The 24,684-nt window shown below is 36.8% G+C and overlaps 2 protein-coding genes across 5 annotated transcripts in view; one reads left to right on the forward strand and one right to left on the reverse strand.

The window, feature by feature from the left end:
• Positions 1-24,684, reverse strand: part of CEP44 (centrosomal protein 44) — a 47,603-nt gene that overhangs the window by 11,835 nt on the left and 11,084 nt on the right. The window contains exons 4-6 of the mRNA XM_054823451.1: positions 24,270-24,532; positions 1,536-1,685; positions 790-937 (exon numbers count right to left, since the gene is read on the reverse strand). Of these exons, the coding sequence (XP_054679426.1) occupies positions 790-937; positions 1,536-1,624 (237 nt within the window). The 5' untranslated portion in view covers positions 1,625-1,685; positions 24,270-24,532. The remainder of the gene's footprint in view (positions 1-789; positions 938-1,535; positions 1,686-24,269; positions 24,533-24,684) is intronic.
• Positions 4,688-23,608, forward strand: FBXO8 (F-box protein 8). Of its 4 annotated transcripts, none has more exons than XM_054823452.1 (6): positions 4,688-5,020; positions 9,445-9,784; positions 12,086-12,212; positions 19,677-19,795; positions 21,418-21,614; positions 22,402-23,608. In XM_054823452.1, the coding sequence occupies exons 2-6, from the start codon at positions 9,456-9,458 to the stop codon at positions 22,587-22,589; spliced, it is 960 nt and encodes a 319-aa protein (XP_054679427.1). In that variant the 5' UTR covers positions 4,688-5,020; positions 9,445-9,455; the 3' UTR covers positions 22,590-23,608. The 4 variants fall into 4 exon arrangements, with proteins under 4 accessions (XP_054679427.1, XP_054679428.1, XP_054679429.1 ...); XM_054823453.1 differs by having other exon boundaries at positions 9,448-9,784; positions 22,402-23,607; XM_054823454.1 differs by lacking the exon at positions 4,688-5,020 and adding an exon at positions 5,101-5,245 and having other exon boundaries at positions 9,448-9,784.

The following is a 24,684-nucleotide window of genomic DNA, read 5'->3' on the forward strand; positions in this document are numbered from 1 at the left end:
CAGAAACATTTCATTCACATCACTCTTGTAAAGTTTAACGCACAGTCTTAAGATTCATGAAATAAATGATTGTAGACATTAATATTAAAAAAATTAAACAAAAACTTTCCAAAGTGAATGTACAATAAGAAGTTGTATTAATCTCAGCAAATGCGTCAGAGGGCTAAGTAAGGCTCCCACAGAGCCTCTTTGTAAAGGAGTGTCTGTCTTCCTCAGATGGAAAACTAGTCTGAATATGCTAGTATTCATTAATACATCAGGCCACTTTTTATAAAAATGTGCTTATAGATATTTTTAAGGATAGTTTGAAATTATTTTCATTCAGTTAAGACTTTGATTCCAATTTATAAACTGTTAAGTATTGAACTTTATATATTAATATGGCACGGTGTTTTAAACTAGCTATATGCCTTAATTGTACTTTCATTACAACTATTGAAGTTTGCTGTGATGTGTTGCTGGTTATGATTTCTTCTGAGGTCACTTCTCTAAAAGTGTAATAAATATTTCAGTATTATTCAAAACTAACATAAAACAATAATATTACTGTTTCTGCAATTGTCTCAAAACTGAGATCTGGCTAACAACATCCATCCTTATTTTCATGAAAATCTAAATAAAGACTTGCCACATGGTGACTTACTACTCATCTTAAATCCTAACAGAATTACAATTCATATTCATTGCCAAAAATTTTCACTTCATAGTAAAACTCATACTAGATGTTTAATTTTTATGAGTCCATACTCAAAATTGTGCCTTTTCTGCAGAGAACATGAAGACAGATACCTTATAAATAGCTTCAATAAAACGCAAGTCGCTTTTTGCTGTGAGTTCCACATCACACTTTACCAAAAGTTCTGCTATGTAAGTTGAAAAAGATGTAAAAGAATAGCTGATGATAGGTAAAAACGCAGCTGGATCACCCTTTACTAACCTATTGAGAAACAAAAGTATTTTAAACAGCAGAAGATAACAAAAGCTTTTCATTACATGAATTTAAACATTTAACCTGAAGGGTGTTTTAATATAGCCAGTATGTTATATCCAAATATCTCCTTCATTTTAAGGTTCTTTCTCATTCCACAATCTTTAGTGTTATCCGTAAAACGCTCAAAACGTTTCTGTGACCCTTATATAATTTTAATGTTGTCAGGTCTAAAGCCCACCAGCACTTCCATCTCAACATTCAACACCTCTTTTTTTTTTAATCTTTACAGGATGAAATTTCCTGAAGAAGGTTTTGCTAGCACTTACAAAGAAATTATAAAGGTGAGAGATTAATCAAAGAAAAGAGAAAACAGCAGAAGAGAAAAAGAGAAAGATAGTGATATACTTCAGGATTATTCTAAGGATTGCCCAGAACAGCAAAACTACATCCTTTTATCTTCCAGTTCACATACATCAAACCTCAACTTCCCACAGACATATGCTCTGCTTACTCATCACTGGGTGCAATGCTAATATTTATACATATCTTGTTTACACATCTTGCTATCATGTATTAGCATAAATTTCTTCACACTGCCGCTTACACTGTATAATCCACATCTCTTGGATAATTTAACAAGCGAAGTCCTTGTTCTATTTTTCTCAAACTTCCTTTGAGGTCTCCTGTTGCCATTATTCCAAATGCTATTCTTCTTTCAGATTATGAAATAAATGTAATATAGTACATTCTCCTCCTTAAAAAAAATAAATAATATAATTATGTACACAAAAATTACAAAACGCAATAGAATTATCACTGAAATTCAAAAGTTTTTGCTCCTCTTTTCTAGACACTACTGTTTCCAAAGCATTACAATAACACACAGAGCTAGGGCTTGATACCAATTAATATCAGTCGTCGTCATCATTCATTGTAAACGGGATCAAGCACTAATCCGCAATCCGATCAACTATCAAGATCTTTAAAGATAAAGATATCTGAAAGCATAGTAAGAATTTAGGGCTGGCTAAATCCACTAAAACTGAGTGAAAACAAGTTTCTTCGCCGTTTCAAAGGAGCAGAAGCTCCACAAGCAGCAAAAACCTTTTGCATTCTTCAGTTCAGAATACTACTTATTCTTTTCTTCACCTGGCCCCCAAGCTCACTGGCCAGGAGAGCAATGTTTGCATGTATAAACATCAGAAGGCAGGACTAGCAACTCATCACAGACAATACTTCTCTACTTAGATGATTCATTAAATAAACTTCAAATTTTTCAGGGACGGGGTGAAGGGTAACAGACTACGTAGATATTTCAAAATAGGTGCAAGTTTATTGAGATGATAACCAAGAGGTCCTTGTTTAACTTGTACACTGTAACACACAAGTTGAGAACCCACTTTTAATTTATTAAAATTTTGCTTTGCTTCACAAAAGAAAGAGACTCATTTAAGGAATCAGTGGAACTACCAAAAGGTGCCTTTCTCCCTGCAGAACTGTCCTGCAAGGAACTGAAGACTACAAGAAAGAAGAAAAAAAAAAAAAGAAGAATCAGCAAAGCACAAAAGCACCATCATCCAAATCAGTTTTCAGATCTATCAGAGGGATAAATAAGAACTGGTTAGTAAATTCTCAAATGGAGGGAGACTGGGGAAGGAAAAAAAAAAAATGAAAAAAAGAAATTGCTGTAAGATCTAAAAATACTAACAACGCCCCCTGGCTGGCAGATAGTAAAAAGAAACACCTGAAGCTGTACCTTCAAACAGCAGTATTAATCTTAAAGAACCTTGCCCTCACTCCATTGCTTCAAAATACATTTATATTTAGAGGTAGCCCAACAGTACTATTTACCATATCTTGCAACCATTTGTTTGTAAGCAACCAATATTGGTTCTTCTCCCACACAAGACTTTAAAAGCACAGACTGGATGACAGCCCAGCTCTTAAGTCACACTTGAAAACAAATGGCCTGCATCTTAGCACTCTGGACAGACTGATAGAACTTGAGAAAATCTATTAGCAAACTGCCAAACTCAGTGTTTTTTTGAATGGTTTAAAGAAAAAATAAAAAGAGGAAAGTTAGTTAAAAGAAAAAGTACAGAAGTACAGAAAGTTGACACTTCTCACAAAAAGTTCTCCTTCCTCACACTCTTGAGATCTGCTTGTGAGTGGCTTAATCCTCTACAGTACTTCCCTTCAAATACACACTAAAAGTAATGATTTCAGCTACATAGCCTTAAAATATTAATTTACTGTTCAATTTTCTGCTGGAACCTGGGAGATAATTGCCTGCACTGTCTTCACTGGATTTCTCTTCTTGCCAAACCTACCAATCCAAGCAGTGAAAAGGCATTGCCTGACAGCCTGTACATGAAGAGATATTCTCCAGACACAGGATTTTACTCACAATGGTCTGGGTTGTTTTTGTTTTCTTCTTGTGCCTCAGTGGTGTTTAAATCAGCTATCTTCAAGAAGATGAAGATCTTCACATGTGTTCTGCCCTTGTTAAAGTATTTTCTTCCTATTTAATTATTAGGTTCTTCCCCTTTAATCATTAAATTATGGGTTATTAGTCATGCTAAATATAAGTACACAATACTCCTTGTTAAAGGCTAGGGACAATTTAACCTCAAATATTTGGAAACTGAGGCAGCTATTCTTCCTGCATTACCTGACAAAGTGATCCACCCTATGGTTTTGCCAATTTAACCAGATCTCAAGTCTCAGAGTCTGACATAAAACTGAAGCTCTAATCTGCAATGCAAATACTCATAGAAGACACTCTCACGGGAATTCAGGTAATCATATAGGCTGTTTCGCAAAAGTATCAACAATCCTTTCTACACTGGACCTCTGGATGCAAAAACTGGCAGCTGTCATCACTACAAACTGACTAGCTGAAGAAATCATAACAATAACAGACTTATCAGTAGAAAATACTTTCATCTTGGGAAGGTGAACACTGTGAAAAATGGCAAATAGCTTTTGCCTGTAGGAATTCATGACAGAACATTGGCTATCCAGAATAAAATCAGGTATAACAAAGTTTTAAGAGATGACAACCTAGAAATACAACTTATTTAAAGAACAACTCTTAAAGTTGCATAGGGTATTCAAAGAACTAATGAACGTAAAAAAATAAAAAAAAAAACAACCCCCCCCACACACACAAAAAACCCATGCAAGTTACCAAGTATCTTAACACTGTAAACACTGTCTTTGAAGTGTCGAGCAAAAAAGATTTCTGATTTCTTCAAATTCTATTTACACTTTTCTGTCACATGGGGCAGGAACCACAACATTAAGCAGAGCTGCAAAAGCGTCAAGGACAAATACTGCACTTCTCTATCGTCCCAGCTGTAAGAGACACGCTTCAAGCACATAGGATACTTGTAAACGAAGGAACCGCTCAAGGAGCTGCGCGTCGCGGGCCGGTTGCCCTGGGAGCTATCGAAACATCGGCAGAAAAAAAACCCGTGGCATTGCCGAGGCGAACGTGCAAGAGCGGGACCGGGTCCGGGTCTCTCTCTCCCTAGACCAGCCGGAGACCGGGCCTCCCCCGCTCCGCCCCGGGTGCCGCTGTCCCCGAGGAGAGGGAGAGCCCTGGGCTCGGAGCCGTCCCTCGCCGCCAGCCCCTAAGGGGGGACAAGTCCCTGCCCTGACGAGAGAGATGCCGACGCTCACCCGCGCCAACCGCCACCCTCGCTGCGGCCACCCGCTCCCCGCCGGGCGGCCCGCCCCGGGACGGCGGGTGCCTCGATGTCTCTCCTCAGGCGTCCGCCGGCCCGCAGCTACTCCCAAGCGGCGGCGGGCACAGACTGAATCTGCCGCCGCGAGACCCAACGGCCGCTTCCGCTTCCCGCGCGTCCCTCCACGGTGACGTCACTTCCACCAACAACAGCAAACGTCAAACCTGCCAGGCAGGAGACGGGGTGGCGGCGGTCTTCTTGCGTGCTGGAGGGGCTTCTCTGGCTCCCACCGCCTCTCTTCGCCGCTGGGGGCTGCTCAGCCCCTTCCCGCCCGGCGAGGCTCACGCACCGACTCGGGCCAGGCTCGTCGCGGCGGCGGTTGGGACCCGAGCTCGCACAGGTACGAGCCCCCGCGGGCTTCCTTCAGCGAGGCGGGCGGGCGGACGTGCGGACGGACGTGTGGCGCATCCAATCAAGAGCCGGGGCCGTTGGGGCGGCCCAATGGCGCGCGGGAGCGGCACCCGCGGGGACAGGCCCGCCGGTGTCCGCCGAGTGCGGGGCGGCCGTGCCTCGGCCTGCCCCGGCTGAGGCGCCGGCACCCCTTGGCGGGGAGAAGCCTCGCTCGGTGAGGCGCCGGAGAGGTGGCGAGCGGGGCGGCTGCGGAGCTCCTCGGGACGCGGGGCGGCGGGAGGACGGCCGCGGCCCTCAGCGGAGGGGGCGCCCCGGAGCGCTCCTGTCCGCTGGGGCGGCCTGGGCCTGAGGGACTGGCCGAGTTTCTGGAACCGCCAGTATAACCGCCTGGAGTCAGGTTGGAGAGGCCCTCACGTTAGGGGGATCAGCAGGCCGCGGTTACGAATGCAGCTGCGATGAACGAAGCTTCAGCTTCGGTAACATCGAAGGAAGGACCCTTATCCTGTTAGGATAATTGTGGTCGCAAAGCAGCAGCTGTGGGGTTCGGTTACCGTAGCATGGAGGGGGTTTATATCAAGAGCGTATGTTGTGTTTATTTAATAAAGCAGAAGCCAGTACCAATACAGCATTAACGTAGCTTACATTTAACTTTTAGTATCCTAGCATGCTTTTCAACACTGCAAAATAATTTATTATGCAGTAACAAAGTAACATGAAGAAGACACGATTAAAATAGAAATCTGACTCTTACAGGTATAGAGAAACAGAGATCAGCAATTTATAAACAAGCTTGATGTTATTTTTGCTGTGATAGTTATTACAGCCAAGCTATCAAGAGGTTTCAGTTATTAGATAAAGTTACATAAGGGTTTGGAAACATATATTTGAGTGGCCTATTGAATCTGGAGATTGAAAATGTATGTTCAAAATAATTTAAAAATATAGTTATGGACACCATTATTTAAAGGGCTTTATAATAACAACGAGATTACATCTGGTTTTACAAACGCGTTCTCAAAGCATTCATCCTGCATTACTACAAAGCTGAAAGTAGTTGTGTGATTAGGAAAATAATATTTGATCTAACAAATGACATATAAGCTCCCAAATAGCTACACACACATTAAAGCTTGTGGATTTCCAGCAGCTGCTTCTAGAAAGGTTTAAATTGTGTCTGTCTTTGTTTCTTCTTTGAAATTTCTTCAGTTAGTACTTAAAACAGCAAATACATTAGTTTTTATCATTTTTAATGTCAAAAAACACTTGTTAAATGATTTCTGCAGTGCTATTTTCTGTATAAATATGTGAGTACATTATAAGAGGGCTAGTTTCTTGAATGACGGTATTTTTTTTCTTTCTTAGAGCCACCACTTCTAGTATTAAATAATTTAGAAGTCATCATGTTGTTGATGTATAGCAATTAGCTTTTTTGTGGGGAGAAAAACCCTGTGAGCGCTAACAAGAACTGTTGATATTATTGTTAGCTCAGTATTCCTCAGTAGAACGTATTTTGTGAATAGGAACTTCTAGCTGAATATTGCAATAAAGACATTAAACTAGCAACTAAAATTTGGATATTTGATTAAGGGCTAAGTAGGAAAACTTGATCCTCTGTGACCACTACTGAATTCTTTGCATGTAGTGCATATAGAACAGAAAGACAATCTGACTTTGAAGAGGTTTGAAAGCTATTCTAAAATCCCATATGCTTACCTGATAGCGTAAAGTTCACTTGATAATTGACTGGACACAGCCTTTCTGTGAACTGTTTCTGATAATGTTGCTCATCTTTCTGTTGTATTATGATTATGAAACTTATAACAATATGATTCCTAATGATCTTCAGAGCCTTGGATGTCCTGTTACTCCTTTTCTTTTTATTTTAACTATGCCCAAATAATTAGTATTTTCGGAAGATTTTTAACAGTTGGGAGTTAACCAATGTGTATAGAAATGTGGCTTTGTTATATTGATATAAACTAATGTCAGAAAAGATGGCAAAAATACTAGCAAAATAAATTATTAATTTGTCTTAAAGTTACCTCAACAAACAGATTTCAGCATTTGACAGAGCTTTTGTTTCTCTGTACTTGACATACACAGTTTACACAGAATAGGTTCTCCCATTTCATCTTCTGTCAAATATAAGGTTTAATATTGCAATGTCATCATATTTTTTCTTGCTGATTTCTCTTGCTTTAGTGGTTAAGGACTTGAAATAATGAACCTCACTCCTGGTTCTCTCTGTGTCTGAAACTACTTTTCTGCAGTTTGGCTCTTTTATCATTTTATTTAGAGGCAATGCTATATTTTTAGACAGATTTTGTTTTTGTTTTTCCACGAAGAGCTACACTGAGAAAGTGTGCAGATTATATTTGAGTTACATCTACATGTGTACGTATACATTTACCTCCTTCAAAACCCCAAATTTTTTATGTCGTTGAATTGAAAGATCATTACTATTCAGTCATTCAGATCATCTGATATCTTCCGAGAGTGAACACAGCCTGTAAATTTGGCATCTGGATATTTGAAAGTGTAATGCCTTGTTGGCAGTGTTCAATTTACTCACAGGGCTAAGGTCAAGACTTGGTTGAAGCCTCCCGAGATATTTAGAGATGTCTATTTACTAAGTACTGTACTTAAGGAATTAACAAGCTCGTATACAGTGCCTAGCAAAACGGGAACTTTATCTTAATTGAATCCTCTAGCATGGTGATAGTATCCCTTTTTGAAATGTTGTATTTGCTCAGAAATATTCCTTATCTGCTCTTTTCATCCCTTAGGAAAGTGTCCCCTCCTCCTTCCAGCCCTTGGCTGTTACTGCCTACCCACACTGGTTTTTAGCTTGACTCTCCACTGCACCTCACTGTATGCTCTGCCTGCTCAGCAGGGGCAGCAGCAGCTGGAGTCGGAGTGGCAATCGACTTGATGGGTTTATACTTGTAGTCCCAAATGCCAATTCTGGCACACCTACCACTGATTCATTTAATAGCTCTCGATGTAATTGTAACAGAGTTTGGTGATCCTCCTTTGGGATGAAGATTTAGTTGCTCTGGGACAGAAAAAGGTGGCACTGAGCAACTACAGCTCTGAGAATGTCTCTTAAAAAAAGTAGCTACCTCTTATTTTAATCTAGCTGGGCAATGACAGATAAAGACAGAAGTGTGTTTTCTGTTCAGCTAGAAGTTTCATAAATTAATGGCAAACACCAGCATGAATTACGAAGACCCACTTTCATCAGACCGCTCATCCTTGTGTTGCCACTGTGGCAGATTGTGGTGTAGCTTCTTCTCATGAAGCAACTTTACCACTAGCCCTAAGGACTTTTAAAAATTTTATGCTGGTCTCAAGAAAATGAGAATACCTTCTTTATGCATACATTCTTGCAGCCAATTTTATATCTTATTTATGGTGTGACTTGGTAAACTTTTTTTTATTATTATTTTGCCTGATAATTTATAGCAGTTGATCATGGTTTAACTTACGTCTGTATGATAAAAATATTAAGCCAGGTATATGACTGTACAAATAATGATGAATTTATGTAAAATCTTGCATATTACTAAATTGAAATACGTGACTACAGTTTCTTCACAACTGTGGCCTTATCTAGAAATGAATTCTTGAACTTCCCCTGAATGGATGCTTATGTAGATAACTGCTTCACCAGCCACTTGAACTTTTGCCTGCTTCTGACCTGGTCATGATTTTTTTTTTTCTGTAATTTCTCCATTTTTCTCCCATAATCACTTACCGTATCCATGGTTTGTTTCTTTCTGCTTATGTAGAACAGTTTCCATTCATGTCCAACCTTTAACAGTGTTAAAGCCCTATTTTTAATTCCCCATGCTAATAGAATATAAATAATTTCAAATACATGTGAGATCCTACCAGACCAGGCCATAAGTGTTTTTTTTTTTTAAAGTCAGCATCAGGAACCTGCAGATTCCTAGTATGATCACTTTAGTGATCTGTCACCATAGAGAAGGTTGAAAAATAAGATAAATCACCATATATACACTACTTGTGATGGGGTTAAGACAACATCACCATACTGAATTTGCCCTCTTGGTAAAGTAGTTACTAAAATTTGAGTTGTGGCATTCAGAAATCTTGATAACTGACTAACATTCAGGATCTGTTCTTTTTATTCCCATCTGCAGCAAAGTTTGACAAAAAATAACACACACAGTGATAAGTAAGATATAGAAGCCTTATCATGAAGTTTTTATGCTACTGTGCAAGAAAGCTTGAAAAGATATTTTGGGTGCTCAGAAACAAGAAGCTGAATCCTTAATGCATTATCATTGAAGTCGTTAAGCTTTGTCTTAATGTCAGTCACAGCCTAATTTTGTGTGCTACAAATATTTATAAATAGCTGTCAACATTTAATTTGGATTTTATGTCCAGCAGGCTCGCAGATGGGTCAGGGACTCTGGAGAGTTGCTAGGAACCAGCAACTGCAACACCAAGGATACAGTGGACAAGGCTATCTTACCAGAGAACATGGTAGGAGGATAGCTACTAACAATGTTTCCAATACAAGCCATCGCAAACAAGCCCAAGGAGGCATTGACATCTACCACCTGTTGAAGACAAGAAAATCTAAAGAGCAAGAAGGATTCATTAACCTGGAAATGCTGCCACCAGAGCTTAGTTTTACCATTTTGTCATACCTGAATGCAACTGATCTCTGTCTAGCTTCATGTGTCTGGCAAGATCTTGCTAATGATGAGCTTCTCTGGCAAGGGTAAGCAAAAAAAAAAAAAAAAAAAAAAAAAAAACCAAAACCCAAAAAAAACCCCCTAGTATCACCTGGACAAAGTAAAAATAATTATTAGATTTTAAATTTGTTTCAACATGTGTTTTTTATCATTCTAACCTTAGCAAAGGTTTCCTATGTTTGACATAGGGGAAGCATTAATATAGTTTTAAAATGTGTTATTCTGGATTTCTAATCACTATCAAGTATTAATGGAGGTTACTACATACACAACTATGCTTGGTACAAGTATACATGTGTATTACTACACACCTGCTGTTTGAGATATGATGGGGAAAAAAGCAAGGACTTGTTTTCACTTTTGTATTAGCTCAAAGCATGTCTCAAATGTTTGTATTATTACTTCCCTGAACTTCAAACAAGTACCTAGCTTGAGTAAACAAACCTATTCAGCTGAAGCTCCAAGTAGAAAGTGATGAGAACACATCTACTATACTTGTCATAGAGCAACTTAAGTGTTTGTTTTTTGGAAGATGGTGATGGAAGGGGGAAAGAAAAGGTCAGTTTTGCAAATGTGTGGAATTTCTGCAGTATAACAGTTGAAGCACATTTATATAACATATGTAGATTTGGTATGTCCAGGAAATAAAGGAATGTTGTATCAAATAAAATAGTATAAGATCAAAATGTAATTAAAAATATTTTCTTTGATATGTGGTGGTTTACAACACTAGGAAAGACTCGTGAAATCATACTTATCTTTAGAGTAGATGGTCAGCAGAACTTGTATCTTCTTTCACAATGTATTCTTACCCCATAAATTAACAGAGAGTAAGTAGTATTACTGTCATAATTGAGTTGTTGTTCAGGTCCCATTTCTTTTCCTTTCATTGTGTTCTACATCTCTTCCTTCCTCATCTATTTCTTTGCCCCTCTGCATTCGAATTAAGCAGCTTCCCTTCCTATCATGCTTTATGAACTCAGCAATAGGGTAATGCAATTATAACTTCTTAGTCACAATTGTTCTGCTGTTGGGAACTGTTGTCTTGGCAGGAAACAGGAATTCTAGTGAAGATCCTGCTAAGCTTCTAAGTTCATGTATATCAAATAGCTTGGCAGTTGAGTAAGTATGCATTGTATTGTACTTGGTTCTTGGTATCAAAACCACACTAAATACAAATAAATTCCCTGGACTAAAGCTTGAAGATACTATAGCTTCTTAATTGTATGCAGTATATATTCTTAACATACAGGGGGAAAAAATTACATAGAGTACAGAAAAAAGTACAGAGTTCATCTTGGGAAATAGTTCAATCATTTTTAGTGAAATCTTCCCAAATAATACTCAGTTGAAAGTATATGCTTTGGTAGTGATAATGTGGCCTGATGTAGCAAATTAATAAAAATCTCAAATTGCATGATCTCTGTAGACAATTTAGTCTTCAATATTCCACCTGTATTGGATGTGTTTGAGTTTAGGCTTTGGCAAGTCCTGTGGCTGCAGTTCCAAACGCAGTCCAAATAAGACCCAGGTTCCTGAACTAAAAACAGTGTCTCCCATGTCCTCGAGTGCTACCTGCTGGGCCCTAAGCATTGTGCCTAATTATTTGCAGAACAGATACGTTGAAGCGGAACTACCAGTTCAGTAAGGAATCTAAATAATAATTGAAGTGTCTAGAAAGTGAAAGTTCAAGGGAATTTCAGATGGTGTCATCAAGGAGACTGAGATGATGGACAGAAACCATTGAAAGTGAGATACAGAGTCAGGGTGGGATAGAAGGAAAGAAGCTGAGAAGTGATGGAAGATACAGAGGGATGGGGTTGGGTCATATAATTAGGAGTGGTCAAGACTGGAAAAAGGACAGTCAGGTGGAAGAGGACAAATGGGGAAAGCAGTGAGTTAATGCCATAATTCTGTGCAGATCTGGTGTCCCGCTCACTGCACAACTGGGGCACAGGAAAAGAAACACAGTTTTTTAAACTGTCACACTGCTGCAGGAGACAACTTGTCACAGTTATCTGGTGTTCAGATGCTGGGAGTGCCAGGAGTCGCAGCTGTGTGGATGTCGTTATGACGCCACCTACTGGGTTATGTTTTGAGGTTGCACTCAAATTCACCAAAACCCGTTTGAGAAGAAAGCAATAATCATATAAATGAAGACTTTAGCAACACATATGCAAAAGACTTAGTTATTGTTACAAGCAACCTATTTCTAACTTCACCTATAGTTTGAGTATCAGCTTTGCAGTGTTGATTATATTTTGCTTCTGTAAAATACATGAAATAGAGAAAAGAATTTTGATAATAGACTAATTCTATTTTCATAGGTTGTGCAAATCCACTTGGGGTCACTGTTCTATATACAATAAGAATCCGCCTCTAGGATTTTCTTTTAGAAAATTGTATATGCAGCTAGATGAGGGCAGTCTCACCTTTAATGCCAACCCCGATGAGGTAAGTGAATGTTGCTGACAGTAATAAACAGTTAAAATAATTGTGATTGTTGTTTTATAATTATAGCCATATTAAAAGCCAAGTTTTAGTAGGTGTTTGTTTTACTGTAGGAATGGTTAATACTAAGTTACAGCCCTATCCTGATCTTTTTTTGCATATGGTACCCGTGCACATCATTTACATGGCTTGCCTCTTAAGTGCTCTGTACAGCGGTCTGACCTATGGATGCCAGAAATTCATAACCACATATTGACTTAGGAATGAGGCAGACATCCTAACTGGTGAGATAATGGTGAATTTAAAAAGGATAATGATATGTTTACATAAATTAAAATGCTAAAATACTTCTGCATAGCATGAGTTCGATCCCACTTCAGTTAAAGCAGGATGAGGTATAGAATAACACCAATTACTTCTGTGGTTTCTTGTAAGGGATTTGTAAATATTTCCACTATCAAGGAGGAAGTCTTGAAATATTATGAAAAAGATGTAGTGCTGACCTATCCTAAAGATCAGTTTCATTTGATTTCTGTGGATGTTTGTTATGCATAAACATAATCTTTCTTTATAGTATGTAAAAACATATATTTATTTTCAAAAAATACCCAATGTCAACCTAAAAGGTTTCCATTTATTAATTCATGTAACTAACTGGAAAAGTCAGTTTCTACTTTCGCTCTGTCACCTTTCAAAGAAGAGAAGAGTTTGAGAGTAGACAGCTTTTGCCTGGGAGATAGGCAGTTAATGCCCAAGTGACAGAGTCATTTGTGTACAAAACCAGACTCCTGCTTCATGTTTCCTGGGGAATGAAGGTACACAGTACTCAACAAAAGGTAGTATTAGCTTCCTGCATATATTTATACATACACAAGGAAGTGGTAATTGGATAAATCCAAAGTAGGAAAAGAATTAAGAGACATGGAAAGATAGACCTTCTAGGACCCAATAGTTCACTCTGCTGATATGATACAGAAAACATGAACTTGTGACCACGGGGTGAAATAAATAAAGCAGTTGTATGAATCATTACAATAATGTGATTTTGTTTCAGTTCTTGCTTTATCTCATATTCTGCTTGATAAAGAAACCCATTACTTTTATTAGTCACAAATTACAGTATTTTGTAATTTATCTGGTAGAGCTCTGCCTTGAACTGTGATATACAGTGCTGAGACGCCTTATCAGCACCTTGCCACTTCAGTGATTAACATTGATTTTCAGCAGGATTTTAGTGAATTTGGTAATAAATGTAAAGCTTTTCAAATGAAACACAATATTTAGGTAACTTAAATGTGTTTTCAAGAATATATCAAGTTTTAATTGGTAACAACTTTGTCCACCCAAATTTTTCTTTGTCTTTCAATTTGTTTTCACATAGTTTTGCACTTACTATCTTAGTTTATAATATGCTGTTATATTCCAACCTAATTTAAAGTAATCTTGGAAGGTTTAAAGCATTTAGAGCCTTCACAAAAGGCACCGAATAAAAAAATACGTTATTTTTAAAGGAAATTAAGATCTGCAAAGTAGAGCTACTTTATAGTATACCTAAATTAAGTATTAAATTTATTTTGCTACACTTAGTTCTTCTGGGTTTATTATGGTTATATTGTACAGTAGTAGTACAAACAGTCTGCTTCAGGCCTAGTGAAAGAAGAGAACCTCAGGATATGTCCTAAGGGCTTCTGTTCCTCTCTCCCTGTGGAGCACCATAGCCTGGTAGGAATCATTCAGGGCCTGAGTTTCAGGAGAATTCACAAATACTATTGCTTTTATTGTTTACGACTGTGATATTGGCAGAATTATTATTATAAGGACACTGTGACTGGAATATATGATATGACATTCCACTATTACAAATTGTGTCTCCGAATTTCCTGCCAAACTCTGCTTTACATTTGATAACAGACCTGATCAAATTACTATAAAAATAGGAATACTTACAGCCACAGGAGCAAGATTCTCCAAAGGACACCGCCCATGTCATGAAAATGGGTAACCAGGCTCCACAGCAACAGCTCCAGAGCTAGCGGTGGCTCACGGGGTAGGGAAGAGCATCTACACACTTTGTGGTAGGATTCTCTGGTTAGCCATTGTTGTCTGCATGGTGTTGTGATATCTGCTGTAATTTAATGTATTGATTGTGTGCATGAGCTTGCATTATTCATAGCAGGTGCTCACATTCTGCTGAAAGGATGTGCCTAATACCATTACACATAATCTGGGGAAAAAACAAAACAAAACAAAAACAACCTCCAGTGCATGTTTGGTTTCTCTTTTTTGTTTGTTTGTTGTTTTGGTTTGGTTTTTTTTTCATATGGCAGCACCATTGTAGCCAAGATTTTGGAACTTGGTTTAGTTTCTTTGGGGAGAGGGGGTGGTTTAGTGTTAGTATTAACACTTGAATATGAATATTATGTTGTTTAATCTGCCTACATGGTCTCTGCTGTATTTTATTCTAAAGAGTATATGGTGTATGTGAAATGTTTCTCATGCAGTGCTCATTTCATATCTCATATGCTTATGACTCAGAATTTGTAAGCAACCAGAAGTTATTTCCCACTGTTTTGCATACTGTTTCTAACTCCCTACAAAATATTTTGTTAAATTTATTATGTGGAGCTATGCTATGTAGTTAAAACCAGAACTGAAGGTGGAAAAGAGAATCCTTTGGTCAGCAAAGATCTAATTTTTGTTCCATTCTTAATGGTAATAATTCTAACTGATTCTGTTTAATAGCATCTATTTGTGTGGATCTATTGGCATCTCAACTGTACCAAAACTCTCAGACTTTAATTAGGTCAGGATTTCCTTTGTGTAGCATAATAACAATAAAGTACAGTAAGACAGTGCTTATACTGAGCCTGGCTTTCCACACTTCTGATTATCTCGTTCATTACCAACTGCCCTTAGTTTTTGCCAGGGAGACCAGTTTTCTGACCTTTTCTTGGTTAGAAATGAATTGTTACCTTACCTGACTTTTAATTATAGATAGTCTAGATGATGGAGTATTTATTGTGCTGTATATTTCTAACCAAATTTTTTGAAATCTTACCCTATTTCATAATGATCTACTAAGCAACCCAACTTTGAGATACATTGATTTATCTGTCCTAGGAATATAATATTAAAAGTATGTGTATGTTGTAGAGGGAAGAAGTTTTTTTGTGTGATTTATCTAAAACATTGGGATGGACCAGACAGCTGAAACCTTTTGAAATCTCCATGTTAAAGTCAGAGAACTTTAATCTTGTAAATTATTATTTATGGATTCTGTGTAACACAAAATATTTCTACATTCTTGTGATTTCTGCCATCATAAGTGTGTATCACTGAGACTGTATTTTAAAGACATACAGTGAAAGAGACACTGTTTGAAATGTATGTTGTATATTGTGTCCACGTTTGTCACCAAATGATTTGTAACTTAGGAAGAGAATCTTAAAAATTTCTATTAGAAAATACAACATCAGTACTGTGCATTTTGTTCCAGAAGGTGCATCATGAAATATATTAAGATATTGCATTTCCCTAGAAAAATGAGAATAATAATACCATACATGTCTAATTATTTACTAGTAATGTTACCTAGAAGCCCCAATTAGAAATTGAGGCCCTACGGTGCCAGATACTGTATCTACAGAGTAAAATGACAGTCACTACCCCTAAAGAATTTATGTAAGTAATTAAGCTAGTATTTAAACTTGAATTCCTATATTTTCTCAGCTTTTATTTAAGAATGTTTTAATTTGGTTGGTGATCAAAATTGCCTTTTTTTATTACAGTACAGACTAGAAAGAAATCAGCATTTTATGTTGATACTTATGTAATCCTACGAAAATGTAAAAGCATGTAACTCACAGTATTATAAATCACCTAAAAATGTTAATATGCTACTAGTGATTTCTTTAGTCACCCTTTAAAACTGTTTAAGCTAAACAAATAGACTATGCCTGCATCCACTTATGTGACATTTGAAATTTCAAATATTAAGTGAAATTTGTCTTTATTGACAAATATATTTGTCATATATTTTCCTGCACTACTTTTAAAGCACATTAGGTAAAACACTTTGTTGTCTCCCAACTCTGACTTTGCAAACAATTCCATTTAAATATTAAAAATAGAAGTCATGTATATGTGGAGAAAAATACTGATTCCAAAATTTCTATGCCGTTAACATGAAATACATCTCATTTGTTCTGCATGCATATCTAAACAGAGATGTCGAAGGCAACTACAAAAGTTTTAATGTTGACTGCTGTACTGAAATGTTCTGAAATACTCTTAGCAGAGAATAAAATCAATGCAGAAATTAAAACATTACTGAAAAAGAAAACTTTTCAATTTTCAGTATCCTGTATGGATATAATTATATGAATGGAAAGACTCTTGGGAACAGGTAGAAATCAAGCTAGGAGTGTCAGTGCTGTAATAGGTAGAATAGGTTCGTAAAACAAACATCACATGACTGGAAAAAAAAGGAGCAACTATAAAAAAATAGCATATTGAAATACAAAGAATGGCTTTTGCTGTTATTATTAGTCTATAGTTATGATTGTTATATGCATATATGATTTAAATCAACACTTTCATACATTAAGATTTTATCCAGAGCTGTCTGAAATTTGGTGGTAGCATTCTTGCCACAAAGGCAAGGCATCCTTAAGGCATCTTTCCTAATTCTCTAATGCTAAGAACATTATAGTGACAAGCAGGCTTCTCATGTAAGTTAGGCAGACACAGAGCTACTGGAAGTCTTGGCTGTTGTACTGTTCACCTAACTATTCTTTGACTAGATCAGAATTAGAAGAACGTACCGTGTCTGCTCATCCTGCAGTGTTTCCTAAGTGTTAAGAAGACCTCTTCAGACCTGGTAGATAGTGGCACACATCTGACTACCTGACTTCAGTCAAATGGTTCCTAAGAGAATCACCAGACAGCTGATAAATAATCTTAGCATAGATTTTAATACTTATTTGAGCTAGTATACCCACCACAAGTGACCATTTTAGCTACCAAAGGTGATTTATTTGAAGCATGGATTCTGAGAGGATTTCAAGGCAGTGTTTACAGTGTTACAAAAAGCAGATTCGATGACATGCCGTATATCTTGTAAATAAATTTCATTTGCTCTGAGCCAGAATTTAAGAACTTCAACGAGAAATCAGGTTTCAATCGTTGCAAAGTGTTTGTGGTTGCTTAGGAAGAAATAAAAAGCAACTAAAAATGATGGCATATGCTGAAGTATATTTTATTTATACCCTGTTTATTTGTGAAGGAGATGAGGAAAATGAATAATGAGACTGCATTCACAGAAAAAGATATTGTCAAGCATTATGTATGGTAGGGGGAGAGAGAGGGAATTAGAGGGAGGGAATATAAATGCTTTGCAAAGACACGGTAGCCTATCAGGTGAAGATCCTACAGTGAGTAGAAATCTAGTGCACGAAAGAAATTACTTACAGCGTTTACTGTCACAGAGAAACCAACTCATTGCCTGTCTTAAAGAAGGTCTTATTTTCATCCTGACTCATCTATGACGTACCAGGTATTTTCTGGATATGTTGCAGAAGTGTTTGTTAAATAATTGCAGCAGGAATACTATTGAGACTTCCTTGCCCAGCTTCACTTCGTATTACCTGAAGCAAATACTTATTATTGAAGCAAGTGCATAAGTCTCATTAAGTCAGGATATATGTAAAGGAGATGTTCTGCTGCTAGTCTTGTATAAATTGCCAAAATACTTGAGGAATTAATATGCAGTTGATGTTCATTTTGATGTCCCAATTTTAGTTTCCTATTTAGCTCTAATTCAAGAAACTACTTAACCTTATGTTGTCCATCCATATTATGGACAAACTTAAATATGATTAATTTGGACATAAATGCAAGCTTGTAGTGCAATACATGTTTCGTTACGGTCCTTAGTAAAGATTCTTCTTAATATCGGGGCCTAAAATTGCTAGGATTATTTATTTATTTATTTATTTTATAAAACATTATTTTATCCAAGAAAAAGTATGCTGAGTAACTGTTATTTTATGGAAATATATAAGCAAAAATTATGGACTGATAAAAACAGCTGGATAATATTACAGGTGTTTGTTGGCTTTTCACTTGTGTTATCGATATCTTAAGCATATATTCTAATTTCTTTTTTGCTTGATATAACTGAGACTTTGCTTTACTAATCCACTTCATAAAACAACTTTCCAAACCTGTACTCAGTCCTTTATTTCTTTTTTAAGCAAAATTGAAGAGCAGTAGGAAGTTAGTTTATACACTGAATGACAGGTTGCCCCTACATCTTTATATACGTAATGTGAACTAAAAGGGCAGACTTGCAAAATATTGTGAAGTCTGATATCAGCAGACTTAGGAAAAAAGATTTCAGAAATATTTTAAAGGTGATTCGGGTTGTGGCCTTGGTACAGAAATGCACTCCTACACATTTTATATTATTCCAACATTTTGGTATAGTCAAGAGATACTGTACTTGTAACACTTGTTTGTAACAAATGCCTAGAACCACTCCCAGCCCCTGCCAAACTGAAGTGAAACTAGTTGGTTAGTTATTCTCGGGATTAGATTTTCATTGTTGAAAAATGCGAACATTTTTAAAATCTGTTAGGTTGATTTTGATTTCTGAGGTCATAAGGAAAATAGTTTTAGGCTTTGGGATATTTCAATGAACAGAAAGAATCCAGAATATCACTGAAATATTTTTAAATTAAATTTGGCTTGTGTATTCTATAAGGAATGTCTCCTTGGCAAAGTGTGGATAATTCTGGAAATCATAATATGAATATAAAATATGCACAATTGTTCTATCTTTTTAAACCTTTTTTTTTTTACCTTAGGCACAATGTTCTTATTTATGTGTATGCATATTTATATATGTTGATATTTACCTATGCTTTCAAATCAGCGTGCTTGTGTTTATTTGCATTATTACACATTTAAACAAATGCATTTAATGCATCTATTTGAATGTGATACATCATATACGTGTGAGAACATTAATGTTTTAATGAAAGATATTAAAGACTAAACACATCATGGCTAAGATTTTCTTATTTACAAACATTACGAAATTAAAAATTGTGCTCCCCACAGCATTTTAAATACAATTACAAATGTATGAAAACCAAAATACTAGTCTACACTGTAAAGAAATTATTAAAGAACCAACATGCTTGTTATGGGGTTCATAATTTTAAATTTCCTACTGTGAGTATATGCAAAGTCTCAACCATAACAATAAATTGTTTCTTTGCATTTGATTTATAATTTTAGAGTGTATTTTGCATGTTGAACTCTGATATAGGGGAAGAGGAATAATTCTGAAAAACAAACCAACTAATTAGTAGGATTATGTTCCTACATTGCCAAGTACAATACTTGTTCCTAAACACATTATGAAGATTAAACATATTTATACATACATGTATTTTATCTCAGGGAGTCAACTACTTTATGTCCAAGGGCATACTAGACGATTCACCAAAAGAAATAGCTAAGTTCATCTTTTGCACAAGGACACTAAATTGGAAGAAGCTGAGAATCTACCTTGATGAAAGGTAATTTGAATTTCTTAAGACATTTCCTATTCATTTTCAATGTACAGCACCATTCAATTATATTTTGCTTGTATCGATGTAATTTTAAAGATGTGAAAAGGCAAGGAAATGCAACTAAGTAATGCTGCTGCTAAATCTGAACGGTTTTTCAATTTGAGCATTTATGTGAATGTAACATTTTATAAGAACCCCTGAAAATACCACCTATAACTAGTAAATCTCACATCCTGTGCTTTTTCTGCATTTTTGCAGTTCTGGGCATAAATTGTTTTGAAGTTACAGCGAGCATTTAAACTGCGCAGGATAATCTTTGTGCTGTATGACATTCAGATTTTGTAGATATTTTGCTGCTTTTTTTACTTGTGGTTTCTTTTTTTTCCTATTTGGTATGGGTGTTAATCAGAAAAAGCAGTCATTACTTTACCAAGTGACGGTAGCTTTTTGACTAACGTTAAATCATCTAAGCACGGCCTGGTATTTCTCAAATGGAAGTCACACCCACCTCCTAAGATGCAATAGAGCATCCCCTTGGAGACAGCATGAGCTGCAGTAGGGAACACTCTCCGGGCTGTAGCATGCTTTTCTACCTCCACAATGCTTTCTCTTGCCCTCCAGGATACCTTCAGGTTGGGCTAGTGCAGTATCAGGAAAGAGGAGCACCAACACGTTCAAGTGAAGTTGAAAGAGGAGGAGAATAATAACTGGACCTAAATAGGAAGAGCAGAGGGACAGCAGCGCTTCTAGCAGGAATCCTCTCCTGCTTCTCATCCTCCTCAGCCTGTACCACTAAAGGAGTGAAAGGGCTCATTCTGTAGTGTTATCACCACTGACAGTCCTGTGCTGTAAAACTTCATCATTTTTTTTGGCAATAGAAAAACTACAAAACCATTTAACGGATGAGATTGCAAGTTAATATTAGCAGCCCCTACTGCCATTCATCTTCCTTTCATAAACAGAGTGTTAATCAGGCACTAAAAATAAAAACTAGGTTTCTAAACGTTGAAACTCCCTCTTAGTACTGAAATGTTTAATAGAAAGGATAAACATACAAGAATATTCTTTGGTTCATTTCAAATTTGCTTCCAGATTTCCTTCAGATGTCTTTTGCACATCTGTTCATGTAGACTAATCTGAATCCTTTAGACGTTTCTGTGTTCAGTGGAAAATGCTTGAGAGCATCGCACCCTGATGGACCTAGACTTTAAAGAGGTTTTGTAAGCAAATTTTATCTAACTTAAGCCTGGTTTTAACAAGATACTCCTGTAACAGCTTCTACTTAGGCATCAAAATGTGTGACACACATGAATCTATTCCCTTTACTGTCTTTTTTAATGGCTTTGTCAATTTAAAGGAAGCGAGTCCTCTACATAGACTATGATTGGATATGCATATAAACAAACATAGAATTCCAATTAACGTATAATTTTATAGTATTTGACTATTATTGTGTCTGAAGAAGGTGTTTATGTTATTTTTGTGCTGTTAGTGATAATCGTCTTTCAGCAAACAAACAAAGCTCATAAACTGTTTTAAAGCTTTCGTTTTTATTTTTAAAATCTACACTTTCATATTTACACAGTTAAAAGAAACTTCTCTAATTATATGGGATTTTATTCTACCAGGCGAGATGTTTTGGATGACCTTGTGACGCTGCACAACTTCAGAAATCAATTCTTGCCAAATGCACTGAGAGAGTTCTTCAGACACATTCATGCTCCTGAGGAGCGTGGGGAGTACCTTGAGACTCTCATAACAAAGTTCTCTCACAGATTCTGTGCTTGTAACCCTGATTTGATGAGAGAGCTTGGCCTTAGCCCTGGTAAGCAAAAAAGAGCTTCGATTCAGTGGATCAGTCTTTATATTTCTGGATGCTGCTGCTGTTTATGATAGTATTAAAACAGGCACCTAAACAAGTATTTGTGAAAGTACAAACATGGCTTGGGAGGGTTCAGTATACAGGCATCATCCCACTCGGGTTGAAAAAAAAACAAAAAATAACATACAGATTCTTTTCTTAGACCTAGCTGATAAATGGGTTTTATTTTTGTGTTATCTTTCCTTCACTTTTATCTGTGCTTAAGCTCACTAGTATCTCCAAGTTCCCTCTTGCAAAGAGTTACACACTTAACATTTTACCCTGTGGATAGTCCCACAGAAATGAGAGGGAATTTGGGGCCTCACTCCAGTTAACAAGCATTTCTAATTTGTTGAGGGGGAGCCAGTTTTCAGCAGTGGGACTGCTTACATATTTAAAGATAAGCTTTAGCAGGAGGTTGGCCTTAGTTTACCAGAACTTCAAGAATCTGTTTAAATGAATCTGCATAAAGCCCTTAGTGACGTTGGGATAATGTCGAAATATTAAGAGATTTGTAAACGCTGATTTGGCAATGTGCTGACATTATTGCTTTGAAAAATGCTATATTAAATTTTATTTCACTGGGATACTCTTTTGAGTTGTTATATATGTGTGTGTGTGTATATATATATATTAAAAATATAATTATAAGCCCAAATGATGAAGACTGTAAGGTTCTTGGACAGGGAACAATATTTTTAGTGATCACAGTTTCCTTTTTAATTTTTTTATTTTATTCTCTCTTGTCTAGATGCAGTATATGTACTGTGTTACTCTTTGATTCTACTTTCCATTGATCTAACAAGCCCTCATGTGAAGAACAAAATGTCAAAGAGGGAATTCATCCGAAATACACGACGAGCTGCACAGAATATTAGTGAAGATTTTGTAGGGCACCTTTATGACAACATCTACCTTATTGGCCATGTGGCTGCCTAAAAGCACAATTTGCTAGCACTTAAAATTTGTAATTTTCAAAAACTACATCAAGAAATTAATTATTTTGTAGAGATGGGGGTTATTTTAGTGCTGGTCATTCTAACCTCTGTATGCAATCAAAGTTTGTGTGTGTAAGTGTGTGTATGTGTAAACTACCTTTTCTATCTATTTACCGTGGGAACGGAAGGATTTGGAGATTTGTTCTTCATAATTTTTTAGTTTTGCACAAAACTGCCATTAGTCTGACACAGCCATTTACGAATGTTAAACTGACATTACAGTCTAAGCTGACAAAGTGGTGAATTTGTGCATTAGATCTGCTTGAAACTTTAATAAGTTCATTCTTTTTAGAATACCATGTAATGTGTATATATTTAACTAAAGAGATTTATAATCATAATTATTTTATTGTAAAATATTTTAACTAAAATTTCTCCTTTTCTCTCTTAAAATAGTGTTGTACTTATTTCTTTTGCATTTTTTTTTATAATGGTGACTACCTCAGATAAGTTAGAAAAATATTGGTCTGAATACTACAATAAAGTTTATTCTAGGAGATGACAGAACACTTGTGAAATATCTAAGCTGATATTTAATACCGTATTGACTAACTTGAATTAGCATATTGCCAATCTGATATTCACTCAATTTTAAAGAATATTACAACCTTTATTTTAGATGAACCCTGATGTCATACAGGGATAGCCTAGGGAAACGGTGCAGTTTACATCGAGAGCGCTAACCTGTATTGCAGACACTAGTTACTGGGGACATAGGGCAACTGCAATCATCTCCTCTGCGTGGTACGCAAGGAAAAATCTCAACAGGGAAAGTGGTAGGGGTGGCTAACTGTTGCTGCTTCCCTCAGTCTATAAGTGTCAATGACGGCAATGCCCAGGCAAATATATACCAGATGACTCGTTGCTAAAGCTGTTAAAAACTGACTCTGCAAGATTAGAGCAGTGACTGTGCAGGACTGGGGAGCCGTTTCAGGCTCAGATACTGAATTACTCTTTGTAAATCTGTCATGTATCTAGATTTTAAATAGTTATAGATTTAAGAAAATACTTCAAAAATGGTTTCGGTCAGGTTGTGTCTTACATTTTCTGAAGTGTACAGAATATTAGCAGTGCAACTGCCATGCATGTGCAGGAATTGAATGAGAATTTGCCCAATTTTCAGATAACTCATAGGGCAGTGCTTTTCTTAAATTGACCTAACATGTAGTTGAAATCAGAGCTGTTCCTGATTAAGTTTGTTTACATAATACTTAGCTATCACTAGCATCTGGATTCATCATGGTAACAAGTAGATCTATCCTTTTTCCCTACCACACTGTGACATGAGGTACGAAGATACTCTTAGTTCTGTTTCACAGATTAATCTGATTTTTTTTATGTAGGAAGCCTATGGCAGAGCAGGGAATTGACTTCAGGTCATGCTCCTCATAGGCACGCACTTTGCCCACACTGCTGCTTTCCGTTTGGCACCAGGACAGTGTTACATTTCTCTTAGATAAGAGTGATGACAATGACAGTCCACATAAGGGCTACATAAATGACGGGGAGAAAAAAATGTAGCTACTGCTGCTTTTTCAAGTAGTTAGTACATTTTGTTTATAGCTCTGGTCCACACGCAAAAGTGCATCCAGAAAAAGCTGTATTTTTTTAATTACGTTACCTTTAATCAAGTGTAAATGCCATTTGTGTTTACACTGTGTAGCATATGCAGCCAAAGCCAGGAGCCAGCAGTATTGCAGCTATCTTCTAGGGAGGTTTTACAATATCACTCCCCTCTCTCAGGATAACTTCATTTCACCTTGTGTCATTTTATATATTTCAGAAAGCCCAAGGATGCATTCCACAGTGGTCAATTAATCTCAAACACAAATAAAGAGTATAGGGTATGTTGGGGAGCTTTGTTTAAGGCACAGATATCTGGTCCTGTGGAAAAAAAAAAAAAAAAGACAAGTTGGAAAACTTTTAACATAATTTGTAAAACCAACAATTAGTGTCCCTGCACTCCTTAAAGTGCTCTTACATGAAGGCTGCAGAATCTGGCTTTCTAGAAAACAGTCCTCAGAAGTTACACACTT

This window comes from Grus americana, chromosome 4 (genome assembly GCF_028858705.1).
Source record: "Grus americana isolate bGruAme1 chromosome 4, bGruAme1.mat, whole genome shotgun sequence".
In the NCBI taxonomy this organism is placed as follows: Eukaryota; Metazoa; Chordata; class Aves; order Gruiformes; family Gruidae; genus Grus; species Grus americana.